General features: G+C 28.9%; 2 protein-coding genes across 3 annotated transcripts in view; both read right to left on the bottom strand.

The window, feature by feature from the left end:
- Positions 1-180: 180 nt before the first annotated feature.
- On the bottom strand, positions 181-11,046 carry LOC145187617 (essential MCU regulator, mitochondrial-like). Its single transcript, XM_090079253.1, has 2 exons — positions 10,919-11,046; positions 181-544 (listed from the first exon to the last, which is right to left on the bottom strand). The coding sequence occupies exon 2, from the start codon at positions 531-533 to the stop codon at positions 297-299; it is 237 nt and encodes a 78-aa protein (XP_089935379.1). The 5' UTR covers positions 534-544; positions 10,919-11,046; the 3' UTR covers positions 181-296.
- A 241-nt stretch (positions 11,047-11,287) lies between these two features.
- Positions 11,288-27,147, bottom strand: part of LOC145185154 (IQ motif and ubiquitin-like domain-containing protein) — an 18,180-nt gene continuing 2,320 nt past the window's right edge. For both annotated transcript variants that reach the window (XM_090079251.1, XM_090079252.1), the window contains 11 exons: positions 25,571-25,654; positions 25,371-25,469; positions 17,414-17,512; positions 17,160-17,271; positions 16,738-16,913; positions 16,417-16,587; positions 16,247-16,340; positions 15,682-15,764; positions 15,117-15,217; positions 11,728-12,061; positions 11,288-11,526 (listed from right to left, as the gene is read on the bottom strand). In XM_090079251.1, the coding sequence (XP_089935377.1) occupies positions 11,392-11,526; positions 11,728-12,061; positions 15,117-15,217; positions 15,682-15,764; positions 16,247-16,340; positions 16,417-16,587; positions 16,738-16,913; positions 17,160-17,271; positions 17,414-17,512; positions 25,371-25,469; positions 25,571-25,654 (1,488 nt within the window). In that variant the 3' untranslated portion in view covers positions 11,288-11,391. The remainder of the gene's footprint in view (positions 11,527-11,727; positions 12,062-15,116; positions 15,218-15,681; positions 15,765-16,246; positions 16,341-16,416; positions 16,588-16,737; positions 16,914-17,159; positions 17,272-17,413; positions 17,513-25,370; positions 25,470-25,570; positions 25,655-27,147) is intronic.

Here is a 27,147-nt window from a genome sequence, read left to right as displayed (position 1 = left end):
ATACTTGACTTAAAAATATTTCTAGCTAAATTAGTTTTAGTCCTAAGTATATTTTATCGAAAATTCCATAACTTTAAAGTCTACTTCCTAACATTCCATAAGGTCTCATAAAAAGTTACTTTTACAGAAGTTACAACTTTTATTTATATATATAAAAAAAAATATAAATAAAATAATAAATTCACAGTTAAAAACTAATCGTTATAGTAAAAAAAATTACATAAAAATATGAAAATCATCAATTGCATCCTGTTTAAAAAGTGGAAGTTCCAGATTAATTATAGTAACTAGAATAATCAATCATCTTCATCATCTTCAGGGGTGAATATATTCCATTCTTCAAGAAATTCAGCACCATGTTTTGCAAGCATAGCTCCTATATAAGTACAGGGAACAGCAACAGCTAAAGCAGGAACTATACCAAACCGAAATTCATATGGCTTCGATTGTATAGTTGAAGTATTAAGCTTAGCAAACTGAAAATGTTTGACATATCTTGACAGACTGCCAATATTTTTAAAAGCAGCATTCATTTTTAGATGATCTGAATAAAAAATCGTGTAACATAAGCTCAACAAAAATCAATAATATTTTCTTTAAATTATTGTATCTACTACAAAACTGCTTTATATCTTAGGTAAATAAAAAGAATTTAATCTAGACTTTTTGTGTCTTTATTTTAATCATACTCATAATCATAGATAATGATCAGAAAAATAATCTAAATTAGTAAAGCAAACATCTAGCTCAATGTGTTGAATAAGGAACTTATTCAAAAATGTGTTTGATGCAAATGGCCCAGCAACTCTATTTACTGGCTTTTTAACTGTAAGGATTTTTTTTTTTTTTTTCATAATGTGCAATATTCGTTGTGTTTAACAAAAATTAGGACATTACATAGTAAATAAAGGGTTTGTGCTTTATTACAATCAAAGTAAAAGGGTAACAGGACATTGACACACACACACATATAAAATATTTTTTACAGTTAATAATCAGTGGATATTTGTATTTTAAGATCATAAAATGTGTTTAACTAAAATTGGGATAAAACAAACTATTGGAATAATTTTTAATCAATATACATGGAGTTTTTTATAGTAAAACAAATGCAGATGAATAGAGAAACCAATCCTTAATTCTAAGCTAAATTCTATCCAAATTATAACTAGTTTTTAGATTCTTATATTATTTTCTACAAAGAATTCGCAATTGGAACAATATAACTTTTTATTTTTGTTGATGCTAATAAATAAAAAAAACCTGATTAAAAAAAATGCTATCAATTCAACCTTTACACAAAACAAGTTAAGTTAATACAAAATGTTACTAATAAAAGATTAGGGAAACCAATTAATTATTAAAAGTTATTTAAAGGTTCAGAAAAGTAGTCTGTAAATATTGAACCCTTTATAACCTCGTACTTTGTTATGCACTTTATTAACCATGAATAAACAAGTTTTTTTTTTGTCTTGTGTTGATTTTTTTTTTGAAAAAAAAAAAAAAAAAATACAAATACGTTTATGTAAGTAGCCAGTCTATTATTATTTGTAGTTTATTTACTATACTATACATATATTTACCAATATATGTATATATACATGAAAAAATACGTATACTGCCAATAACCAATAACAGTACTTGACCAAACACTGTTTTTTGTTTTTAAAGCGCTTCGTCTTATTTAGCCGACGAAATACGCTATATTAAAAAAAAAAATTTTTCTTGAAAAATTCCAAATGTTCATGCATATATACACTTCATTCATAATTGACACTGCACAAAAGTTGGTTTAAATAGAAATAGGAAAGTAGAAAAGGAAAAAAAAAATGATGGTAAAGAATAATTAATGAGTTAATATGAAGGGCAAAGAGAGGGAGAGAGGGGCTCACCCTCCTCAACTCAAAGTAGAAGACAATAATATAATGGAAATCACCTAGACTACAAATAAATGAAAACGAAATTATTCGTATATACCGTGAAACCTGTCAAAAAAAACATTCAGAAAATGTGTTGCGTTTTAATAAATGCTCTATATACTATTATCATTTCTACAAGTAAATGCGAAAGGGGATTTTCACAGAGAAATCTGATCATAATAAACGTTGGTGGAGATATTATCTTAAAATCATTTAGTTTTTCTTGTCAATAAATGACCGCTGAAATGAAAAAGTGACCACGCATCGGGTGACCACGCATAGAAAACTTAAATTTAATAAGCTTAAAGCAATGTGAAACTTATCGATATTTAAGATTTTTTTCTCTAACAAAATTAACTCGACTGTTCTCCTTACAACATCATCAATTGCGTTCTAAACGTTGTTAATGATAAAATGATGCAATCAGTTGAATAAATTTAAGTGCTTTGTTGCAAAAGAACAAACTTATCCTTTTTTAAACTCACGAGGAGTTAGCGCCGTGGTTGAATCTTTAAAGTATAGCTTTTATTATCCACAGATAAATCATTAATAGTTGGACTAGGGATTGCAATCCCGCACACTTTTCAATCCCGCGGGATCCGCGCAAAAATTTTTAATTTCTGTGCGGATCCCGCGGGATCCCGCGCAGGATTAGTAGGTTGCTTATGCACATTATTAAAGGCAAAACGACAATTGTATTTTTCTTTCAATTTCAAAAAAAATATACTCAACTTATTAAATTGATAAGATGAGGTAAATAAAGCCAAAAATCACAATTCATTTGTAAATCAATATAATTCTTAACATTTAATGAACAAAAAGATAAGCCAAAGTACATAGAACATCTTTTAGCTTTACGTAGAACTATTAGCTTTATTTATTTTTTTAAATATCTATTAGCTTTATCTATTTTTAAAAATATCAAATTGAGAAAATCATTGTAAGAAATGCGCTCTTAAGAAACAAACCCTATTTAAAGTATCATCACTTAATCTACTCCTCAAAGGACTGCATATGTAACCAGCAGCTGAAAAAGCTCGCTCGGCCTCTACGCTTGTTAGTGGTATGGTCATCAAGTAACTATGCGCTATATCTAGAAACTTGCCTCTTACTCCGTTACTTTCATAGGCAGACATTTCCTGCTTCAATAATTTATCAAAGTCTAAAGAATCTAAATTTGGTATCTCCTTTACATTTTCTGTCCAGCTTTTCTTGTCTTTCTGTATTTGATTTTCCAATTCTTTTTTCAGTGATAGAATTGTAGGAGTAAGTATTTGGGAATTGTTAATAGAATCTACAGCTTCTTTTTCTTCGAGTTCATTTTCTTCGACTTCATTTCTTTCAATTGTATAAACTCTTATCAATGTTTTTTTTATTTCTTGACGCATAACGGTTCTTTTTGGCATTGAAAAAGTATTTTCATTTTTTTTAATTTCTTGTTCATACTTTTTAGGATTTTGTAAGTAAACTAATAGTCCATTTAAATTCTTATTACGACGTTGTGTAAACCTCTCACGAAGTGCCGCGGCTAAATCTATGCTCAAAAGTGATGATTGCTTTTGTAATTTATCTAACATAAATTGAAAAGTTGTTTCCGCAGTGACAAGGTTCGATTCTCTCCTGCATAATAGTTCGAGACCAAGTTTTAGTGGTGCCAGGCAAATAATTAAGTCATTGATTTGGGACCACTCTTCTTGGGTGAAACGAATTTCTGACCCAACATCAATTAAGGCTTTTTCAATACACACTTTTAGTCTATGAAATCTTTCTAACATATCGAACATGCTGTCCCACCTAGTTTTACAATCAAGAATTAACTTAAGCTTTTTCCCGTGTTCTTGTTGGATATACTTCTGTAAATATGTATCATTTTTGACAGGAGAGTTTTTAAATATTTTTACAACCTTTCTCACTTTTTTTATGAGATCTTTGTAATTGCTAACCAATTCAGCAGATGGTCGGTCCAAAATTATTGTCAAACCATATTCTTTATTTATAACTTCATCATCCTCAGTGTTACCATATTCATCTTCTTCTTCACAATTTTCATATGTAGTAAACAATTCCTCGACTTGTCCGTTGTTTTTCTTGTATAAGATATCAATAACTGCAAGTTGTATTCCATGAGCATAACATAGTTGTTGATAGCAAGACATCATTTTACCGACTTTCACCATCACACTTGCTCCATCAGTGGTCATGGCGATAATGTCTTTTTGGAGGTCAATATCGAAGCTATTAAGCCTTTCTGCAACTAACTTGACGCAATATTCTGCATTACACGATCCATGGATTCGAATCAATCCAAGATTAAAGTGGTTCGCCTCCATATGTACATTTAAGTTTAAGTATCTCTGACTATTTTGTGATGTCCATTCGTCAAACGTTATTGAAAACTTTTGATTTTGCCTTTTTAGTGATGTGAATTTTTGCATCATATCGGCTTTTACAGAATCTGAGAATTTAACTACCATCGATCTTATAGTATTAGGTGAAGTAGGGAGCCGGAAACCACTCTTTGAAAATAAATACCGTAAATCTGAAGATGTGCAAAAACTATTAAATGTAAAGCCATCTTTTGCAACCATTCGCGATACCATTTTTTCCACAGAAATTTCCTTTACGAAAAACGTGTCAATTGTTCTGATCTTTTTCGATGGAATTATTTCTTCGTCTTCGCAGTCGATGTATATTTTAGGCTCTAGTTCAACTGATTCATGCTGTTTTGAAGTTGAAGCTCTGTCTTGTTGTAAAATGTTTGATTTTAAATCGATGCCATGTTTAGTTTTTAAATGGATAAATAACCCTTTAGTTGATCTTTGACTAATTTTTAAAATAGACGAACATAACATGCACTTCGCATTTTCTTCTTTATCACTTTTTTTAAAATAATTCCATATAGTTTTAATTTGCGACATGCTTAGTTAGAACTTTTGTTTTAAAATCTTGATCTAAATAATTTTTAAAGATTTTTTAAAAAGTAGTTTTTAAAAGTATATTTTTTATTATTATGCACGCACGTTTTCAATTTCACGTTTTTAACATACTCATTAACAAAAATTTCAACATAGTCGTTAGCGAAAATTTCAACATAATCATTAACTAAACAAAAAAAAATTTGAACGAGTTCGACTAATGTTTTGCTAAATAATTGTTTATTTTTGAATGAATTTTTTATATTTATAGCTAAGAAAAATATTTTAATAGCTGAAGATAAATTTTTAAACTTTTAATTTGATATCTTTTTTGTCTTTTTTGTTTAAAATAATTGACTTTATTTGTTTAAAAGCAAGTTTCAAAATCCCGCAAATCCCGCGGATCCCGCAGTAGTTTTTGCGGGATCTCGCTTGCACAAAATGAATGCGGGATCCCGCGGGATTGCGGGATCCTGCAATGCGGGATTGCAATCCCTAAGTTGGACTTTCTTAATGAAATAAATTATCTGATCGTGTGAACAAAATGTATTCTATTTACTCTATCTATGATTTCTGAATTGGTGAGATATTTGTTCAGATCTTTCCAAACCATTATTTTAACATTATTTTACCACAAAAAAAAAAAAAAGAAACTATGCTGGGGGTAACCAGGATTAGGAAGTTTTTGAATATAAAGAACCTCAAATCTTTAAGAAAATCACTCAAAACAAATTCTTTAAAAATATTATCCTATTGAAATCATTTCTTATTTGCGATCAAAGCGAAACGGCTTTGAGAAAAAAAAATTATCTGAAAATATTTTAAGAACATATTCTTACAGGTGTATTTAGTTATTATTTTTTATTCAAAACGGTAAGTTCTCGATTTCCATTAAAAACATTAAAGTATTTTCACCATTTTTACTTTGCCGAATGTTATTGTATGATATTTGACAGAACAATATTGACATAATAATAACTAGATTCGTGGAAAAATAGTAAAGATTAAATAGATTCTTAAAAAAATACTACTTTACAAAAACATTCTTAAAACCGAATAACGGAAAATGATGAAGATGAGAAAATCTCAGGTCTTAAAAGAAGATGTTTCTTTTAAAAGAAGCACCAATTGTAGGTTGTTAACAATGTGAAATGCTCCAGTTAATTGTGGTTAGAACAATTATCATATTTCTTGAGCAAAAGTAAATAACCATCCAATCAATAAAATGGTTTTTTATTTAGAATTTTAACTATCAATAACTTGTATTCCTCAGAAAACCTTTCCTACGTATGTAAATAGTTGTTATTACAAGGTTAAGACACCCTGGTTTAGAGCACAGTTTGCAATATTTTGTAACCAAAGTTTCACAAAACATTTGTCAAATAAGGACATAAAATATTATGATCTAAAATTAATTGAAAATTGGGAGTGGGTAGAATGGATGGGACGTTTACTAAGGATTGTAAACACCCCACCCATTGATGTATGTATGTATGTATGTATGTATGTATGTATGTATGTATGTATGTATGTATGTATGTATGTATGTATGTATGTATGTATGTATGTATGTATGTATGTATGTATGTATGTATGTATGTATGTATGTATGTATGTATGTATGTATGTATGTATGTATGTATGTATGTATGTATGTATGTATGTATGTATGTATGTATGTATGTATGTATGTATGTATGTATGTATGTATGTATGTATGTATGTATGTATGTATGTATGTATGTATGTATGTATGTATGTAGTTAAAATATGATAGCAAAAAAAGTCGTAAAAACACCTTCTGAGATATTTAACTTTTAAGAAACCATAGGGGAGACCGGGGCGAGTTGGCTACAGGGGTAAGTTGACACACAGTTTAACTTTGGAATTTTCCATCAGAAATTTCCAAAATTCACATGGAACCTTCCCACTTAACTAAATTAATTTTCAGTGTAGTATCAGGGCTATATGCGCATGCGCATAGAAGTTATAGCAATTTTTGTGTTTTTTTACTGATTTTGTAATTTTTGTAACTATATTATTTTTTCAATTTTAAAAAGCAATAGCATTAGCTACAAGTAAACTCGAATAGATTTAGGTATTGTATGGTTCACTCTAACTAGTCACATTTTGTGTTTCTCAATATTTCGAGTTTTTGGGGATTTTTAAGCCATTTTGTTAGCAAAAAGCTTTTAGGGTTATTTGGCACAATGATCACGGGGCTAGTTAGCAACATGTGCCAATTTATAACTTTTCGCATAGCCGTAAATTCACTTAAGTTATATAACACTACAGATCTACAGACATGCGAAATTATAAAAAAAAAGTAGACAGGCCTGTAAATTCTAAAAATGTTACATAAAATGTTTTTGATGATATTTTTATAGAGGGAAACTTTATTCAATCGACTTAAGGGCAATAAAAGTTAATGTCAAAAAATATTGTTGAATAAAAATAAGACTTCTCATATAAAAGATGCGTTTGAAATAAATGCTTAATGTTGCTAAACTTCTCCCTTTTTATGTAATGTGCCAACTTACCCTGAGAGTATAGGCAACTTACCCCGGGCCGGGGAAAGTTAGCACATATTTTTTTTCTTTTTTTGAGGCCCTTTTTGGGCCACCATTTATTTTTTTTTTTTAATGTTTGACACTTGAACATGCTTACCAAATTCAAATTCTTTTGAAGAGCAATTTGATATCCTCAAAAAAGTTTACCCAGAAATGCACAGAGCTCAAAAAATAAAACTGTAGCCAACTAGCCCCAGTCTCCCCTAATTAATCAGTTTTCTCTCTTATTTTTCAAATAAAAGTATATACTTTTATTTATAACTGTTATAGTTAACCATTTTTACCTGCTTACCAGTTTAACCATGTAACAAAGGTTAATTATAACAATGATAAATTAACTGGTTAATTAACACTTCTTAGCTACACTGTCACCAAAATAAACAGATCCTGCTCCATCTTCTTCAATTTCTGCATCTTTGGATTTAAACTTCAAATTCTGATATTGCTTCAACAACTTTAATTTTAAAAATACTAATCATTTCAGGTTTATTTTAAAGTCAAAAGTACAATGTGGTTGTTTAAATTTACCACTATAAAAAAATTAAAATTTGCCCCAATACATCGGTATAAAAATAGGCAAAATAAAAAAAAAAATTCGAAACTCAATATGTTTAGTTTTGAGATTTTTTTTTTTTTTGATAAAAAATGAGGAAACAAAGTATATTAAGTTAGTTGTCACTCATTCTGGTTCGAATTTTTATCACGAATAACCTATCAGGAGAAAAGATTTGCTCAGGATTGATACTTGTTAGAGGTGCGGTGCGTTTAATAAAAATTCAAAATTTGTTGTTCTCTTTCAAGTTGCTTCTTAGACGCTCTCGTCGTTTTCAAATGAAAGTGGATTTTCGTCGAGATTTTCTGAGTCACGTAATTCTTAAATAGGTTTTATGTCATCTGGTTTCGTTGGGATAAGTCTGGAGTGCAAGGTTTTTTCAGTCTTTTGAAGTACAGACATCAAAAGCATATTGAAAATTTCATGTTCTTCAATGTCAGAGAAGTATTCTGGATTGGATAGATATTTGTTCAAGCTTACGAATTTGCTCTGCCTTCTTCTTTCAAAACCTCTCAAAATTCTACTCTTAACTGCAATACAAAGAATTGAAACTCGCTGTTTCAGTTTGTTCACGAGAAACTTAAAAGTTCCCTTAACAATACGAATAGTTTATTTTTGTCGGTAAATAACTTCTGCTGATAATATGGCTGGCTCAAGAGCAGCTAAAATGTTGGATAAAGTGTCTACTTTGTTACCATTGCAAATGAATTGTGAAGAAATGTATTTCAATACTTTTTTAATTAAATCAATGATTTTAAGGAACCATTAAATCCTGCCAGTAGACCGTCATGCTTCTTAACTTCTTTTCATTTTTGACTTGGGATTTTTAAAATAACTTTACAGTTTTTCTGTATATACGTGTGTGTGTGTATATATATATATATATATATATATATATATATATATATATATATATATATATATATATATATATATATATATATACATATATATATATATATATATATATATATATATATATATATATATATATATATATATATATATATATATATATGAAGGGTCCAGAGGAAAAACGATGAGATAAGCAAATCTCATTTTGAGATATGAGCAAAAGAAACTTTCACAACTGATAAAAACGTGTGCCGTATATTATGTGCGTATAAAATAAATATTCCGAGATAGACTTTGTAGAATTATATATAGAATAAAATTCATAATAATATATATTAACGTTCAATAAATACTAATTTAAGCAATAACCTGCAGTAAAAAAATTAAAGAGAGACAATGTATTACGCCTCGCTGTAAAGGAATGGAATGGGCAAATTTAAATGTATTTTTCGTAGGATTGCTATTGTTTTTTCCCTTTCGAAATACGATATTCTAAAAGGCGACAAAAAATGCTACTAGATGGCACTAGCACAATTTTTCAGGCAAATTTGGAATCTCATTGTTTTTCCCCTGGAGCCTTTATATATATATATTGGAATAAGAATGTTTTCATCCGTGGTGGTACCAAGAAAGCTGTTTTTCCTTTGTTTAAGGTACAATATTTTGCCCGAAAGTAAATCAAATTGATAAATACCACAATAAATTACAAGAAAATAAGTACGTTTTTCTTAAAATGTTCAAACAAAAACAAAGAAACGGAATCAGTTTTCAAGCAAAACACCACAACCGCTTATTAGATAGGAAAGTCATAATAAAGCTTTAAATTAAATTTATGATGCTTCAAGCATTTTTAAAATAGTTTCAAACATTCTTGAACATTATCCAAAAAATAATTATTTTAAGAAATTTGCAGACTTTACTGGTAAAAGCTCAACCCTAATCCACAGTAATTAGCTCTCTTAGCCCAACTTGGTTTTGCTAACCAGAACAATAACCTCAAGGCTGAAATCAGTGAAAAAAACCGCACGACATTTGGGAAAATGTTAAAGGGCGCCAAATACTAAGAGGCACCAACATTTAAACTTAAAATTCCATTTTATATAATTTAAAGTTCTTCTTCCATTTAAATCACTTTACATGTTATTTTAATAAAATATTTTTATTTTACATATTATTATTTTATACATGTTATAGTAAACAATAATAATGGAGAAATAACGGCATTTACAAATAAAAATCTACTGATTGACGTTCTATCATTCAAAGCATTCCTCTCTTTATATTAGAGCTGTCATTAACATTGCTTGAGGCAAATCAATCAATAAACTCTGGAAATTTAACAAAGTAAAACAGATTTTGATTCAAAGAAGTCCACGAAAAACCAAAACAAACACAGTTAATAAAATTAAAGAGATTGCTTTGGAATAGCGTTGAACAAAATTGTCGACAACTCTCTCTACATATTGGAAAGTCATCGATTTTGATAAAATTGATAAAGTAGTTTTGACCATTATGACCAGACTATAAAACGTTAGTTTTACGAGACAACAAACATATTTAAACTGTTTTTTTATACACATCATTAAATTTGCTTATCATTTGCTAATTATATATGCGTTTATTGATTAGTTATTCGCTAATTTTTTTATTAAATAATTCGGTAAAAGTTTTAAATATATTGTTTTTAGTCAGTTGATCTCTAAAAGGACAAAGTTTAAAAAATCTTGTATTTGCGACAAATGCGTAAATCAACCTTTAACTATCTAGCATTTATTGCGTAATTAAGTTAAATTTCGTCCGAGAAATAATGAAGCTTCGATTATCTCACTGCATTTTTTTACTTTAGTTTTTTTTGAACATCTTTCATCTTATGAAAACCAGCGAAAAAGTTCAGTAGTTGTTATAAACTTGTGTAATGTAACTAAGGTTTGAAACTTTAAAAACCACGTCATTTGTGACTAAAAAGCTTATTTGCAACTAAAGTTACTTATATTTTGTTATTACAATTATTATTTATATTATCTTGTTGTAAAAACGTACAATTATTTTTTACATTCCTATAATAACATAAGAGCTTTTTCTCGTTCATAAATCAACATCACTCACCGATAAGTCTCCGTCGTTCATTATGTCGAAGAGGTAAAGTGGGTATCAATACCACTTGGAGAAAAAAAAAGAGCAGATATTAGTAAGAAAAACTCTGAAAGTATTTGCGGTTCAAGAAATCAAACCATATTGATTTACAGGGGAAAAGCATATTGAAATCGAAGCTTTCATTGAAGAAAATTGTCATGGAAACGATAAAATAACAGAAGACAAAGAATTAAAGTGGTGAATAATGAAAATTTTCAACTTCTAAACACAGACGATGCCGAAAAATAACATACCACAAAATGTAAGTGCTCACTATAAGAATAGTAAATACCTTGCAATACATTTCAATGATTCAATGGCGTGGAAATAAAATTAATTGCAAGCTAACAAACAAATTATATTTGAATAAATATTATGTTTAATAAGTAAAATTACTAATGAAAAAAGAATTATTAAAAATATATTACAAATTTCGCATTTACAAATTACATATTAATACTTTTGGAGGCGTCGTTATTTGTTTTAACCATTTTTTTTGAAATCAAATAGAGCTTTGAGAAGTAATTTTTCGCCAAAAGGTGTTTTTGCTGTACTTTACCAATAAAAATGCGTCCATATGCCTGAAAGAATATATAAAATGCCTCTATAAGCCTGAAAAATATATAAAATGCGTTCATAAGCTTAACAAAATAAATAAAATATGTTCATATCTGAAAAAATATATGAAATACAAAGTATAGATTGTTAGTAATAAGTATTTTTTTTTAAAAAAAAAAGATAATAATATGAGAAAGAAAAAGTAATATGAGAAAGAAAACTACCTCCAGGGCATTATCAAGCTTCAAATGCGCTAGAGATTCATCCTTGCTCAGCAAAATGCAGTTCCATGGCGCCCAGTGTTCATGTTTATTCCAACGAACAAGGACCAATTCGCTGATTTCGCTTAAACCGCTGAGAGCACTTTGTGAACCCCAAATGATTTCTACGAGATATTGCATATCTGCATCTTGAATCAAGTAAGCAATTTGCGATCCATCATTGAGAATCTCTTCGCTTAAACGTAGATGAAGCAACATCGCGTGAATTTTAGAAAAATCATGCCTGAGACGAGCAGTGTTGTCTAGCTTCATGCACGGAGTGCATCGAGCGACATTCCTGGGAAAATTCGATATTAAATCACATATGATTATAAAAAATAAAAAAATCAAACAATTAATATTAAGTCCTGTTTCAAAATTACATAAATAAACTTTGATTCAAAAAGTACACAAACTTTGAAACAAAAAGAACGCAATAATAGATAATTAAACAAACGTTTTCCATCATAATAAACCAATCAATTAAAATAAAAGAATTGTAAAAAGTAACAAAAAAGTTTAGAGATTTTTTTATTTACAGTTGAAAAAATGCCAAAATTTGATTTATAGCAAACGTTGAATACACGATTTAATAGTTCGGTCCTGGTCTTTATAATTACATTTTAAAAAAAAAAAATTAATTTTGTAATTTTCCGTAAGTTATAACATCCAAGGTTGGATTACCCATCAGGCATTGTAAGCCCGTACTTAGTGAATTAGAATGTAAGGGCCTCGTAGTTTTTAAGAATTTAAAAAAATCTAATGCATTAAAATGTACGCTTCATAAAAAAATTCCATTATTACTGGATTCATGCAATTATCTTTTGTTTGCAACGCTTTCGGAGCATTGTTTAATTAGTAGACAGCCGTTCATCTTTTAGTTCGACGTGTGATGAAGGTAACGTGGATTAACTTTGAGATATTTCAAGAATTCCGATTAAGGTAAAATATTCTCGAATGATTTACTAGCTTTGTTGATCATTCTGCATTATTCACCTATATTACTTATAAATAATATTAACTAAATTTAGTAAAATTAAGAGGAAATTTTAATTTTTTAATTCTTCTTGAATGTTAATGTACATTGATGCAGCCATAACATTAACACGTACATTTAATGTACATTGATGCAGCCATAACATTAACACATGCATTTAATGTACATTGATGTAGCCATAACATTAACACATACATTTAATGTACATTGATGTAGCCATAACATTAACACATACATTTAATGTACATTGATGCAGCCATAACATTAACGCATGCATTTAATGTTCATCGATGCAGCCATAACATTAACATTAAAACTAGTAACTAGTCGCAAATTACATAGCAATAAGGTCATAGCAGAATACAAGATAAATCGACCCCTATATAAATGTCACACAAAAAACTTTTCAATAAGTAAGATGTATTAGTATGGTATACTGTCAAGTAATTTATGAATACTCACATATTTTACTTCTTATGGAATCAATTCAATTAATCTACTTCTACATTGATTTTTCCGAAGCCCAAAGTCAAGAATTTGAAATTCTCCATGAAACTCTCCATCTGTCTGTGTGTCTGTGTGTCTGTCTCTGTGTGTGCATATATATAAAGATTTGACAATGTTTGAAAAGATTATTTTGATTTTAACATTGAATTTGATGCAAAAGAACTTCTTTCAGTTCTGAGTGAATAAACTGTTTAGTTGTTAAGCAACGGACTTTGGTTTTTCGTTTTTTTACGATTAATAATGATTAAAATAAAAGTTTGATAAAAAATTTTTATAAAAAATTTAATAGAAACTTTAATAAAAATTTTTTTTTACGATTAATAATGATTAAAATAAAAAGTTGTTTAAATAACTCTAATTTAAAACAATTTGTGTATTTAGACATACAGATTTACAGGATTTCAGAAATTAACCTAATGTTATTTTGTTTCAAGACATTGCGCAAAGCTGCTATTCGATTAACACCGATTTCATTCGATTAACACCGATTTCATTCGATTAACACCGATTTCATTCGATTAACACCGATTTCATTCGATTAACACCGATTTCATTCGATTTACACCGATTTCATTCGATTAACACCGATTTCATTCGATTAACACCGATTTCATTCGATTAACACCGATTTCATTCGATTAACACCGATTTCATTCGATTAACACCGATTTCATTCGGTTAACACCGATTTAATTCGATTAACACCGATTTAATTCGATTAACACCGATTTAATTCGATTAACACCGATTTAATTCGATTAACACCGATTTAATTCGATTAACACCGATTTAATTCGATTGACATAAATTTTAACTTACAATTTTACGTATGAATGTTAACATGTCACACTGAAAACCTAGTTGTTTTAAACGCATAAAGAGTTATATTTTAATAAACTTCAAAAAATTAGATTTATTTTAAATAACTTATACAAAAAAAATTTATTTTAATCCTTATTAATTGTAAAAAATTGAAAAATCAAAGTCCGGTGCTTATTAGTTATGGTGCTTATTAGTTATGGTGCTTATTAGTTTTTACATATTATAATTTTAAGTTTATAAAATATCTTTTAGAGCACAATAGGGATCCAACACAAGAAACAGAAAGATTAACTACAAAAGAAGTTGCTTTCAGTACTTTTGGTTAGAACCATCACAAACAAAACTTTTAGCTAAAATTATCACAAGTAAAGCTTTTGGCTAGAATTATCACATGAAATGATAAACTCCATGTTAGATTGCCAAAAGTTAAACTAATTCTTGCATGAGATGGTTTTTATTACGAGTGGTAAAGTACTTGACAAAAATGTAACTAATAAGCTTAAAATGATAAAATTGGTATTAGCACTATCATTACATTCTGATACCATTATACCACTTTATAAGAATTATTACTTTTACGAAAATATTGAGGAATCACTACCAATAACCCTAATTTTACCCCACCTAAACACCTTTATTCCAATATATTTGTCCTATTTCAAATAATTTATTTTTATTGCATGATTATTTTATGCTTATTTTATTATATAAAAATCTGATGTCACAGTATGTAAAGTATGTTATAAATAGACCTGTTGCAATAAGTTTTAACAATCCTTATTTTATTTAAAAGCTGAAGTTTAATGATGGGTAAAAATTTTGTTAAGAGTTAAAGGTTTAACTGATTCAAGGCATCTCTGTTGTTATTATCACTTAATGTGATGATAAGAGAACTAAAAAATGTGTAACTTTTATAGAAAAGTTATTAACCAGTAATACAGCAAACAATCAGAAAACTCAAACTGCTTACATGTTTTTTAAATGGATAAGTATAGGCAATAAAAGTACTTACAATAAAAGTACTTACTTGGAATTAGAAGCAAGAGGAAATTCAGAAGAAGGCAGATACGAATTACAACTTGGACAGAAGAAGATATTCTTTAGCAGTTTAAATGGGTTATCTGGAACCTGTAATATTAAATTAATTTTTGAAACATTTTGAGAATTGCTTACGTATGAAGTGGTTTATCACTTTTATATTAACAAACAAAGAGCATGAAAAATAATATCATTGAAACAAGAGAATGACTAGAGAAAGTGTTTTATGATAAAAGATCATAAGAATAATTTATAGAGTGATAGAAATGTTAACATACATTAACATTAGATTTAACTACACATTTACTAAAGTTTATTAACTAAATGAATTAACAGTTTAAAGAGTATAATATTTTCCCATAATTTTCTTTAAAAAATAGAAACAAATGGTCAATTTATGCTCAAAACTTGAAAAATAAAGTTTTGATTGATTTTGATTAAAATATAGATATAAAAGTAAGTACTAAATTCTTTTTCTTTTTTAAAATAAATAAAAGCCAATATTTTAAATTTTAAAGATAACAAAACTACATACTTTTGTTTTTCAGCCCTACCTTAAGTAGACGTGTTACTTCTGGATTAAATTTTGGATTTTTACAAAACTGCAAAAACAATGTTGATATTCTCAAACGCAAACCTAAAATAAGATGGTCAAAAAGGATACATAGCATTTTATGGATTTTATACTTCTATTTTTGCTAGTTTTGTTGAACTAGTTTTCACTGAGTTAAGACCCTTTTACAAAAACAAAAAGTAGTTATAGATTGTGTAATCCAAAAGGTGAAACTAAATTTTAAAAAGTAAATTGATTGAATTGCTAACTATTTGATATCTCTTTTTTTTTAATGAGTTTAGTTTTTAATGGTATCAAATAATATGTAATGATAATAATAAACACAGCTTAATTCTTAAATCTGTAAAAGAAATTGTCAAAGAATTTTATTCTTCCAAATAAAGATAGGAGTCTAAGATAAGAGATAAGGTGATAATAATGCATATTTCTTGAAAACAACACCAAATTATGTCACTAACTTAGTAAATTCTATAAACAAAAATCATTTTAAAATGCAGAAGAACAAGTAAAAACTTTTATAAATATTCTATGATTTTATATCTCACCTTCCAAGTTTTTTTCTTTCACTCCTCTGGTTAGCAAATCAATTTCTCTATTAACCAATTCACATAGTTCTTCTGTTAGTTTACAACTATATTCCTAAAGATATTGTAACAAAATTAAATAACATTTTTACCATAAATATATTTAAAAAAAAAAAAAAATGCATAAGGACCTGGACTGTTTGCCTAACAGTACACAAAACATCTTCTCTCTCACTTTGGGTTAAATAAGTCATCTGCAAACTATTGTATAAATCGTGTAGTTCTTTAGCACGGAGTGTATGCTCTGTATACATCTCTGTTTTTCTCCCATCAAATGCTCTCCAAAACTTTGGTTTTGCAGCCTAGATAAAAAAGTAACTAATTATTCTGCAGAAGATAATTTTATGTGGTATTACCCACATGCCTAAGTTTTCTGAATACTTCAAACTATTTGTATAACATATGTAAATTTATCTATTGATGATTTGGTAACCATTTTTACTTAAAATTACCTTATTCAAAAATGAAAGAATATGTTGTTGTAAATTTTCTTTATTTGCCTTTATATGATGTCTTTCAATGAATTGAATAAGAAAAGATTCTTGTTCCAAAAGACCAATTAGGGCTGCTTTTCGCTCTGGACCAGAATGCATTGAATCAATACGTAAAATTTCTTCTTTTCTCCATTCTAATTTCAAATAAAACTTAATCCAGAAGATATGTGACTTCTTAAAACATCTGTTAAAAAATATTTTAACTTAATAATCAATTTCCCATTGAAACTAATCAAACAAAAGTGTAGAAAAAAAATCTCTGGTTTTATACCTCTATTAAGCAAAAATGCTATAGAATAATATGCAAAAGAAAAAACTTATTACAATATACAAAAAGGAAGGAAAATAATTTTTAAGATAAAAAGTATTTTAAAAAATACTTTCTAAGGCTGCATAAAGCAGATCAAAGTCTCCTTTTGTCTGTGGGTGCATTCTACGTTCAAACTCCCGATGAAGTCTGTCAGCTCTCTCAGCTACCTTGTTTTCTTCTAACTTAAATGTGCATGTTAAGTTTTTCAAGAATTTCAGAACAGACATTTTATTAGAAATTTTACTAAAGCCTAAATTTTATACTTTGAGTAAAAACTGTTCCTTTTTTATATAGTTAAGAACTGAGAACAAAGCAGAAAAAAACCTCTTTCTCCCATTTAATTCTCTGTTCTTGATCTGACCTTAAGTTATCAACAACTCTTTTTGCAAGCCATCTTCGCCAGTAGCTCTGTAAAATAATAACCTGCAAAAAAAGTAAAAACCTTATTTAAAAGTGAATGTTTTAAAGCTGAAGATGAATTTTCTCTGACTAAATGTGTGTGTGTGTGTGTTTGTGTGTGTGTGTGTGTGTGTGTGTGTGTGTGTGTGTGTGTGTGTGTGTGTGTGTGTGTGTGTGTGTGTGTGTGTGTGTGTGTGTGTGTGTGTGTGTGTATATATATATATATATATACACACACACACTTATATATACATACATACATACATACATACATACATACATACATACATACATACATACATACATACATACATACATACATACATACATACATACATACATACATACATACATACATACATACACTGCAGGCCAAAAGTTTCCGGACACTTGGATTTTGTTTAATTTTTTAATTCAAACTCCCATAATTATTTCAATAAAATTCAAATATCATATTTATTTTTTAAAAGATACAAATAGTTACTATTTAAGAAAAAAAAAAGCCAAAAAATGAAATTAAAAAAATACTAAGAACACTATTCTTATTACACTGTCTTTTTGTCAAAAAATAACCCACGAGTTTTTATCACTTTTTTTGCGATCCATGGCATCCTATTTATTAATTTATTTATTATTTCGGGTGTAATTGATAACCAGGATTCTTCTAATATTTGCCACAGGTGCTCTTTGGATGTTGGGCATTTTTGTCTGACCTTTCTGTCCAATTCTTCCCACAGTAACTCTATTGGGTTCAAATCTGGTGATTGGGCTGGCCAGGTCATGATTTTGAGGGCACCATTATCCTCTTGTTCCTTTATATAATTCTTACATAATTTTGAGGTGTGTTTAGGGTCATTGTCCTGCATAAAAACAAACCACGACCAATAGTTCTTAAGCCAGAAGGTATAGCATTGTTTTCTAGAATTATTTTATATTGTTCTTTTTTCATAATACCCTCAATTTTAACTAGGTCACCTACACCAGCTGAAGAAAACCATCCCCATACCATAACTGACCCACCACCATGCTTGATTATCGGCACTAAACACTCTGGGATCATTTTTTCTTTTGTTGTTCTTCTGATGTAAATTCTACGCCTTTGCCCAAACAGTTCAAATTTGGACTCATCGGTCCATAGTACTTTTCCCCAGTCTTCTTCTGTCCAATTTTGGTGGTCTATAGCCCATTGTAACCTTTTCTTTTTATTTTCAATCCGTAGCAACGGTTTCCTGACCGCTATACGGCCAGAAAGTCCTGCTTGTCTAAGACGTCGTTTCGTAGTGGTTAATGAAATAGATTTTGAACGACTCCTATTGTAGCCTGAAGTTATTTCTGGGGCCGTAAGTCTTCAATTTCTTTTACTCATCAATATTATACTATTATCTTCAGCTTTTTTTGTCTTCCGTGGTCTACCAGATCTTTTTTTGTCTTCAAAAATGCCTGTTTCTTTCCATCGTTTGATGGTATCTTGTACAGTACTTCTGGCAACTTGTACTTTTTTGCAAATTTCACGAACTGAATATCTTTCTTTATGTAATGTAATTATTTCAGAACATTTTGCAACCATTAAAGAAGGTTTTTTACCCATATTTTTAATTAAATAATCGAATTATAAAATTTTAAAATTTTTTTGAAGATTTTTTAATGCAACTGTCATTAATACCAAATGAAAACTAAACAAAACTAAATATTCTTAATCATTTTAGTCGGCTATCATTATATTATAAATATTTACTTCATGTTTCAACAAATAAATAACTTTAACAAGACCAAACTCTTAAGAGTAATGAAACGCTATATATCAAGTTAAAACAAGCAATTAAAAAAACAAACTTATTTATGTAAGTTTGAGGCCAGTAATACCTAATTACTGACCTCAAACTTACATAAACACTTAAATTTAGTAAGTTTAAGTATTATAAATTAATATTATTGATTAATTTAATGATACAGGATAGATTTTAGCTTTTTATATAAAAAATATCAAGTGTCCGGAAACTTTTGGCCTGCAATGTACATACATACACACATAGATACATACATACATACATAGATACATACATAGATACATACATACATACATACATACATACATACATACATACATACATACATACATACATACATACATACATACATACATACATACATACATACATACATACATACATACATACATACATATATATATATATATATATATATAGGGTGCATTAAACATCCCATGATTTTTAAAACTATGCAGAATAAGTTAGTCCTTAAATTAATTTTATTCTATTTACTGTAATAAAATTTACTGCCAAGTTTTGGAGAGTTTTTGCATCATTTAGGAGATCCTTCAGGCTTTAAAATTTTAGATTATTCCTGAATTTCAATTTGTTTATAATATTTAACTTTCTGCTTTTACTTATTTATTGTATACATAATCTATAACCTTGTTTAGACTCTAGAACTCTAAAACAATAAAGTAAATATATTTACTTCAATCAAACTGCTTTTGAGTTTTTTTATTTTATTATGTTTACAAAATTTTGCCATTTTACATGAGTTAAAACATTATTAATTTTTGCATGGCAAATCAAATGTACATAAAAGTGTTCAGTTATTCTGCAACTCTTTTGCTTTTTCGCAGATTCGGTTTTTCACCTCTAGCAGATTACTAAGAGTTTTATATGAAATAGTATCTTTCCAGTTTTTAATTTCTTCAGTCAGGAACTGTGGATTTAGCTGTAGAATGTAGAACATAAACTACAAGTCTGATTCAACAAGATCTGAAAGGACTGTTGACACACTAAGAATCAAGAAAAACTTTGTTTCTTTTCAAGCTTGACCATTACCAATCAATCTGCAAGAGCATGATGTTCTTTTGCTGGAACGTTACTGCTAAAGAGAGCAAAAAGAACCATTAAAGATGTAAATACTAAAGATGTTGACTAAAAGCCACAAATACACTCTTTGAAACTATTTTGTTCACAGCTTTTTATATCAAACGTGACTGATACATTTGTAAGCCATTTGATGATGCATCTATTGCTGATTTGAGTCTCATCCACAGGAACTATAGATTAGAGTGCTAATGTATGTATGTTCTTTCGCTGGAACTTTACTGCTAAAGAGAGCAAAAAGAACCATTAAAGATGTAAATACTAAAGATGTTGACTAAAAGCCACAAATACACTCTTTGAAACTATTTTGTTCACAGCTTTTTATCTCAAAAGTGACTGATATATTTGTAAGCCATTTGATGATGCATCTATTGCTGATTTGAGTCTCATCCACAGGAACTATAGATTAGAGTGCTAAAGTTAAGTCCATAACCTTTGAAACTTGATGCTGTGTGGTTATGATACTTCTGGGTACAGTCTGAATTTGATACTCAAATAAACAAACTTTAATAGAGTAGATAAGTTTTACTATCCATCTGGCTTTGTGTATGGCTCCTACCCTCTAAAATGTGACTGATTGTCCTGCTATTTCTCTGTAAACTCTTGGTAGTCATTTCTTTTAAGGAGATCAAAAGTAATATCAGCAATGATGTCGTCAGACATGCGATCCATTCCAGGTTCATGTTAGAACACCTAGAAGTTTGAGTTCCTGATAATTGCTGACAACAACTGTAGAGAATCCTTCTAATTTAACTTGATTACACTGGCATCAGCTTAGAATCCCAATGCAAAGTTTTAAGCTTCGAAGTGTACCACCGTTCAGTGACATTCATCACAATTTCATGTCCAATTTATCATCTTGATTTATCAACAGTTGCATACAAAATGGAAATCTTGGTGCAATCACAACTTGCTTCTGATATCAAAGCTTTGGTACAAACAGATTGCTGTACATGTGTTAACTACATAACCTTTGGGTTGTTTAGAATATATCTCTATTATGCGTGCTGATTCTAAAGTATTTCTGCGTGCCAAGAATTACTTTAGAATCTCTCTATTCAATACTGAGTGAATTTTATAATAGGTTTGTTTGACAACTGAAGCAAATTGTTTATTTACTTTTAAATTTAAATTTAATGGTTTAATTTTAATAGTTAGTATAGTTAAATAATAAAATAGTTAAATAGTAAAATAGTTAATAAAAGTTAATTTAAACTTGATCACTAATTTCATTCAACCTCAAATTAAAATATTTACTTCGAATTAGAAAATTAAACATTCTTGAAACTGTTTTTAATCAGGAAAAAATTAAAATTTTTTTTTTGAGAGAAATCAAGAAGTTTTTTGAAAGATGGCATAAAAGATAAACAAGAAAACGAGTAAAATTGACACTCAAAAATGACTTAAGTAACAATGTACAGGTGTCATCTTCAACTGTGTTTCTAATGAAACAAGTTTAGGAATTCAAGTTATGTTTTGGGGTATGAATGATGGCGTTCCAGGACAGTAAGATCTGTGGTGACTTCTGATTCTTGTTGATGGAGTTGGGAAACTGCTCTCTATAGCTTCTACTGACTCACTGCTGTCCGCTGAACCACTGTTGCTACTGCCACTTTTCATTGAGTGAGACATTTACACTAAAAGTTGTGCAACTTGTATTTCCAGTTTTTATTTTCTCATGACAAGTTGCTTTGGCTTTGTCATGTTGTTGTAGACAATGGACCTTTCTAGCCAACACTTATCTTTTAAATAAAATGTTGCTAAACGGTTAGACTTTATCAAAGACAGAAAACTCAGATCTTCTGGATTCTTGATGAGTTGTTTTACATTATTGAATTAATAAATCTTCCATCTTCTTGATCTTATCAATAGATGTTGGGATTGATCTGTTTGTTTGGAATTGCATTTTCATCTATTTCATCTTAACAATCCTTTAACAAGCCTTGTGATTAGTAATCATTAACATGTCCTCCTTTTCATAAAATATTCTAATTTTTTCAAAACAACTTTTACAGATTTTCATCATGTTTGATTTTTGTGACCATCTTCATTTAAATGATATGCAAACAATCCAATACTTGGGCAGATGTTGGGATACATAAGCAAGTAATTTTTGAATCTTCCTCAGTAGTTTTGTTCCAAAATCCAAATATTGTTAATCTCTCCATATATTTATATTGTTTACTTAGCAGATTAACTAGGAGTGTCATTCAGAGCTTCTGCCTTTGAAGGAGTAGTAGAAGCCAAATCAGTAAAGCTTCCATTATCCATTTAAATTTTGTACAAATAATAAGATCTAATGCAATACAATACATGTTTCTTATGACCTTAACAACTGTTACAGTTAAAACCTTGTACAACATATACAATTCAATTTTATTTATTTTAAATACTTGTTTAAAATAAGCTAAAAAATGCAACTTGATGTCTGGTGACATCAAGTGAATGAGTGAATAAAATGAAGAGGTAATTGATGATAAATTATAATACCCTGGACTATAAATTAAAATGTAGGAAAACTTTTCATTGAATTTGAAGAATAAAATCTACAGAAATGGAAGAAAATCCAAGAAAAATGTCAAATTATAATTTTGAGGAGGATCCCTCTAGATAAACTCAGAATTTTACAAAAATTGTCAGACCACTTTTTAGAACCAATTGAATGCTATAAATGTAAGGAGAGTAAATTTTTTTTGGAAGAGGTTTTTAATGCATCCTAAAACATATTAGGGTGGTTCATATGGATATTTATAAAAAAACAAGTATTCCAACTTTTGATTTACAATGTACTGTACTGTAGTTAGTATACAGAGAGCTATTTTAAAGACATATTGAACTTTAAAAAATACTCCAAGCTTTAACAAGTGTTAGCAGTATTTAAAGACAAGAATAGTTCTTTTCAAAAACTGTTTATACTTGTGAATGTTAGGATGAGGGAGTGACAGAAAGAACTGATTGCAAATGGCTGTTGGAAAAGAAAATTACTACTACTGAAAAGAGTTTTTGGATTGACCAAGAAGCCCTCAAGGTAATGGTGATAGGTGGGGTTGACAAATAAAAAATTGGAACAGGATCAGAGATCAAGGATTTCAAGACCAACTAGTATGCAAGAAATCTTTTTTTCTACTAAAACACATATGAAAAGAAAATTACCATTTTGTAAAAAGTATACCAATATTTCATTAGACTACTGTAAAAAAGTTTTATGGAAAGTATAACCTAAAATCATTTGATGGAGCTCAAAAATTTTAGCAAAAAGTGGAGAGAAACTTTTAAACTCAGTGTCGGAAGCATTATGGTTTTTATTGCTACGTCATAGTGAGGAGATGGAAAAATAATTATTGATAACATCTGAATTCTGCAATCCACACAAACATTGTTAAAAAGAATCTTGAATCAAAATATTTAAAAACATTTTTCCATATAAGCTTTTTAAAACTATTAATTTGGTCCATTACTTTTTGGACAAAGTTCTTAATTTGGTATGATACTAAAGTTAAAAGATTGAAAACAAAACTATTAAAATATTTTTATCAATCTTTATAATTTTAACAACTTTTTTCAGCAAAAAAAAATAAAAAAGATATAAAAAAAAAAAAAGAAATAAAATATAAATGTATATGTCTATATGTGTATATACACGGTGTGTCCCAAAAATAACCGAACTTTATATTTAAATCATATAACATGCAGCGCCATCCATTGATAATTTGCAGCATGAAAAAGATACATTCATCCTCTTTCAAACGCACCTACATTCATGTAAATCAGATGACAGATGTGAAAGTTACAGCCATTTCAATAAAAGAAAAATGTGTCCTAATGTTACAAAACGAAAATGGAACAAAGAGCAAATATAAAATTTTGTGTTAAACTTGAAAAAAATTCGCTGAGACATACGAATTGATGAAAAAAGTTTATGGTGATGATTGTATGAGTCGTACTCAAGTTTGTACGTGGTTTACACAATTTAAAAATGGTCGCGAGGATTTAAATGACGAGCTGAGGCCAGGTCATCCAGAAGCTAGTAATCGTGCTGAATTGGTGGAAAAAGTCTGTGAAATCATTGATATCAATGCAAATTTTACTACGAGAATGTTGGCTGAGGAATTAAATACATTTAAAACACTATTTGGAGAATTTTAACTCAAGATTTGGGTAAAAGAAAGGTATATGTGCGTTTTGTTCCACATGAATAAAATGAAGACCAAAAAATCGCTCGTGTGGAGCATTGCAAAGACATAGCTGAAACTGTTGAAAACAATCCAGACTTTCTTGATTCGATCATAACTGGTGATGAGTCATGGTGCTTTAAATATGTCCCTGAAACTAAGTGTCAATCTGCTGAATGGAAGTCCAAAGGCAAGCCAAAACCAAAAAAATTGCATTTCCAGAAGTTTTGAATCAAGACAATGTTGATTACTTTTTATGATTCGAAGGGTATTGTCCACAAGGAATTTGTTCCAGAAGGTCGAACTTTTAATGGAGAATACTATTTAGGCGTTTTAGATTGTTTGTGGAAAAGAATTTGTTGTGTTAGACCTGAATATCCAGCAGGAAAACAACTGTTTTTATTGCACGACAATGCACCGCCTCACAAGACCAAAAAAGTGAACGAATTTTTGATGAAAAAACGGACTTCTCTCATCAACCAACCTCCATATTCACCTGATCTACCACCATGTGACTATTTTCTATTTCCAAAACTGAAAACCAAGATGAAAGGAGCATTTTATGATGATGTCCCAGCCATTCAAACAGCTGTAACTGAGATGCTGAAGAACATTCCTATAAATGACATAAAAAAATCTATGCATGTGCTGGTTGATCGTGCCAAACGTTGTATTGAGTCTGATGGAATCTATTTTGAATAAATAATAACTTTCAATTATAACATAATGTGTGTTTTATTTTATATCCTAAAAGTTTGGTTATTTTTGGGACACACTGTATATATATATTTATATATAAGGTGCCCAGCAAATAATTTCAAATACCTTATTTATTTTTTCTTTTTCTTTTACATCTGCAGTAATGTATTTACCAGGTATAAGTATTTTATCTGTTGCATCAGAAACGTAACAACCAGGTTTAGTCTAAAAAAGAAATTGAAATCAATGGTATATACTTAGAAAAAAGTAATATCAAGTAAAAAACAAAAAACACACGAAATTAATAACAAAATCAAAAATTGTACCATCTGAGTCGATGCATTATTACAAGTTTGTAGTGATTGATTCCGATTTTGAACAGTTTGAGTGTCACGATCAAATTTCTCTATCTAAAAATAGAGAGATAAAGGTCAAACATGTTCAAATTCCAACTGGAGCTCTGAGTTAAGACAAAGACAAATAGGCCCCAGGGGCTATAAATTAAAAAAACATCTTTAGAGTCACTCAGTCTCAGAATATTTATTGGATGTGTAAAGTAGTTAAATCTCATAAGCAATAAAATCTCAATTGGAATTGTATTTTCTAACTTTACTAGTAATTTTAAACTTACAATTTTATACGAGATATTTTGAAGCTAAATCATTTAAGTGATAGCAAGAATATCAGCACTTTTTTTTGTCTTTAAAAGACTTTTCTGATACATAATCTCAAATAGGAGTTCAAGAAAAGCATGATTCTATTTGAATAATAAGTTGCATTGTAAGTTGAGTTTCAGTTCAGATGATGTTCAGAATCTTCCTTTTAATCAAAAAATTTAATCAGGAAATTAAAAAATTTAATCAAATAATTTGTTCCATATAGAGTTTTCTACTTTGGTTTTTAGTATCTACTCTGTCTCTGTAATGTTTAGCTGAACCATATTCTTCTTGTTTCAATATAAATTGAATAATTATTGCTTCAAAGTATCTCTTCTTTGCAGGTTCTTTATCTAAGTAAATGTTTGGTTCCACACAACTAAACAGAGGAACTTAAAATCAATTTGTCTTGAAGCTTTTTGGCTCCAGTAACTGTATTAGTGTTTAAATTTAAAACATTTCTTGTGATTTGCAAACTTCAAAACCTTATTTAACTTGTGAGTTCAGAAAGACAAAAGAAGTTTTTTAATTTTAGGACCATCTTGTTTCAGAACTGCTTTTTAAGAAAATGCTTAAATAGATAATCCATCTATTTTATCATTTTTTTGGTCGTATGAAAAGAGCCAAGCCATAAGACACCATTCTTTTCTTTAAATGGTGAGATTTAAGCTGCATAAACATCTCAGCCAGAATTAAAGAATGTTCTGCACATGACTCCAATGTTGATAATTTATATTGTAAGTCATATTTGTACTCTGGCATCTGTCAAACTGAATTTTTAAATAGCTAATTTCTTTGCAAACTCATTTAAAAACCTTCTCCAGTTTTTTGATGACTTTTTAACAGAACCTTATAACATTTGCTCTATTGAGAATTTTCTCTTTTACAAACATTTAATTGCTTTTTTCAAATACTTTAATTCATTTCAGAATTTCAGACATTAAAGTAGGCATTTGGCATATTCGTTATGTAACTTGCTAATTTTCTTCTCTCTTTTCTCGTACATTATTCACTTTCAATGATAAACTGAATGTCTACCATAAATTGCAAATAGGTGTTAATTAATATTTCAGAGAATCTTTTACATAAAGTAAAAAACTGATTGAATAATTCTTTTCTTTTAACAAATATTTTATAAGATTAAAAAGGAACTTTGCTTACTATGCCCCATCTTACTACAGCTATTTACTTACTAGTAGAAACAAATTAAAATAGATTTATGCTGCATAATGTAAATTCAAAAACTT

Source organism: Hydra viridissima, unplaced genomic scaffold, assembly GCF_058129835.1.
Source record: "Hydra viridissima isolate aposymbiotic clone 2 unplaced genomic scaffold, HvirCarnegie_v1 scaffold_2, whole genome shotgun sequence".
Taxonomy (NCBI): Eukaryota; Metazoa; Cnidaria; class Hydrozoa; order Anthoathecata; family Hydridae; genus Hydra; species Hydra viridissima.
Note: the sequence above shows the minus strand (reverse complement) of the source record. Positions and strands in the feature narration are given on the sequence as shown.

Excerpts from the sequence above, each read along its gene's own strand:
- LOC145187617 (XM_090079253.1), bottom strand. The coding sequence starts at position 533 with ATGAATGCTGCTTTTAAAAATATTGGCAGTCTGTCAAGATATGTCAAA.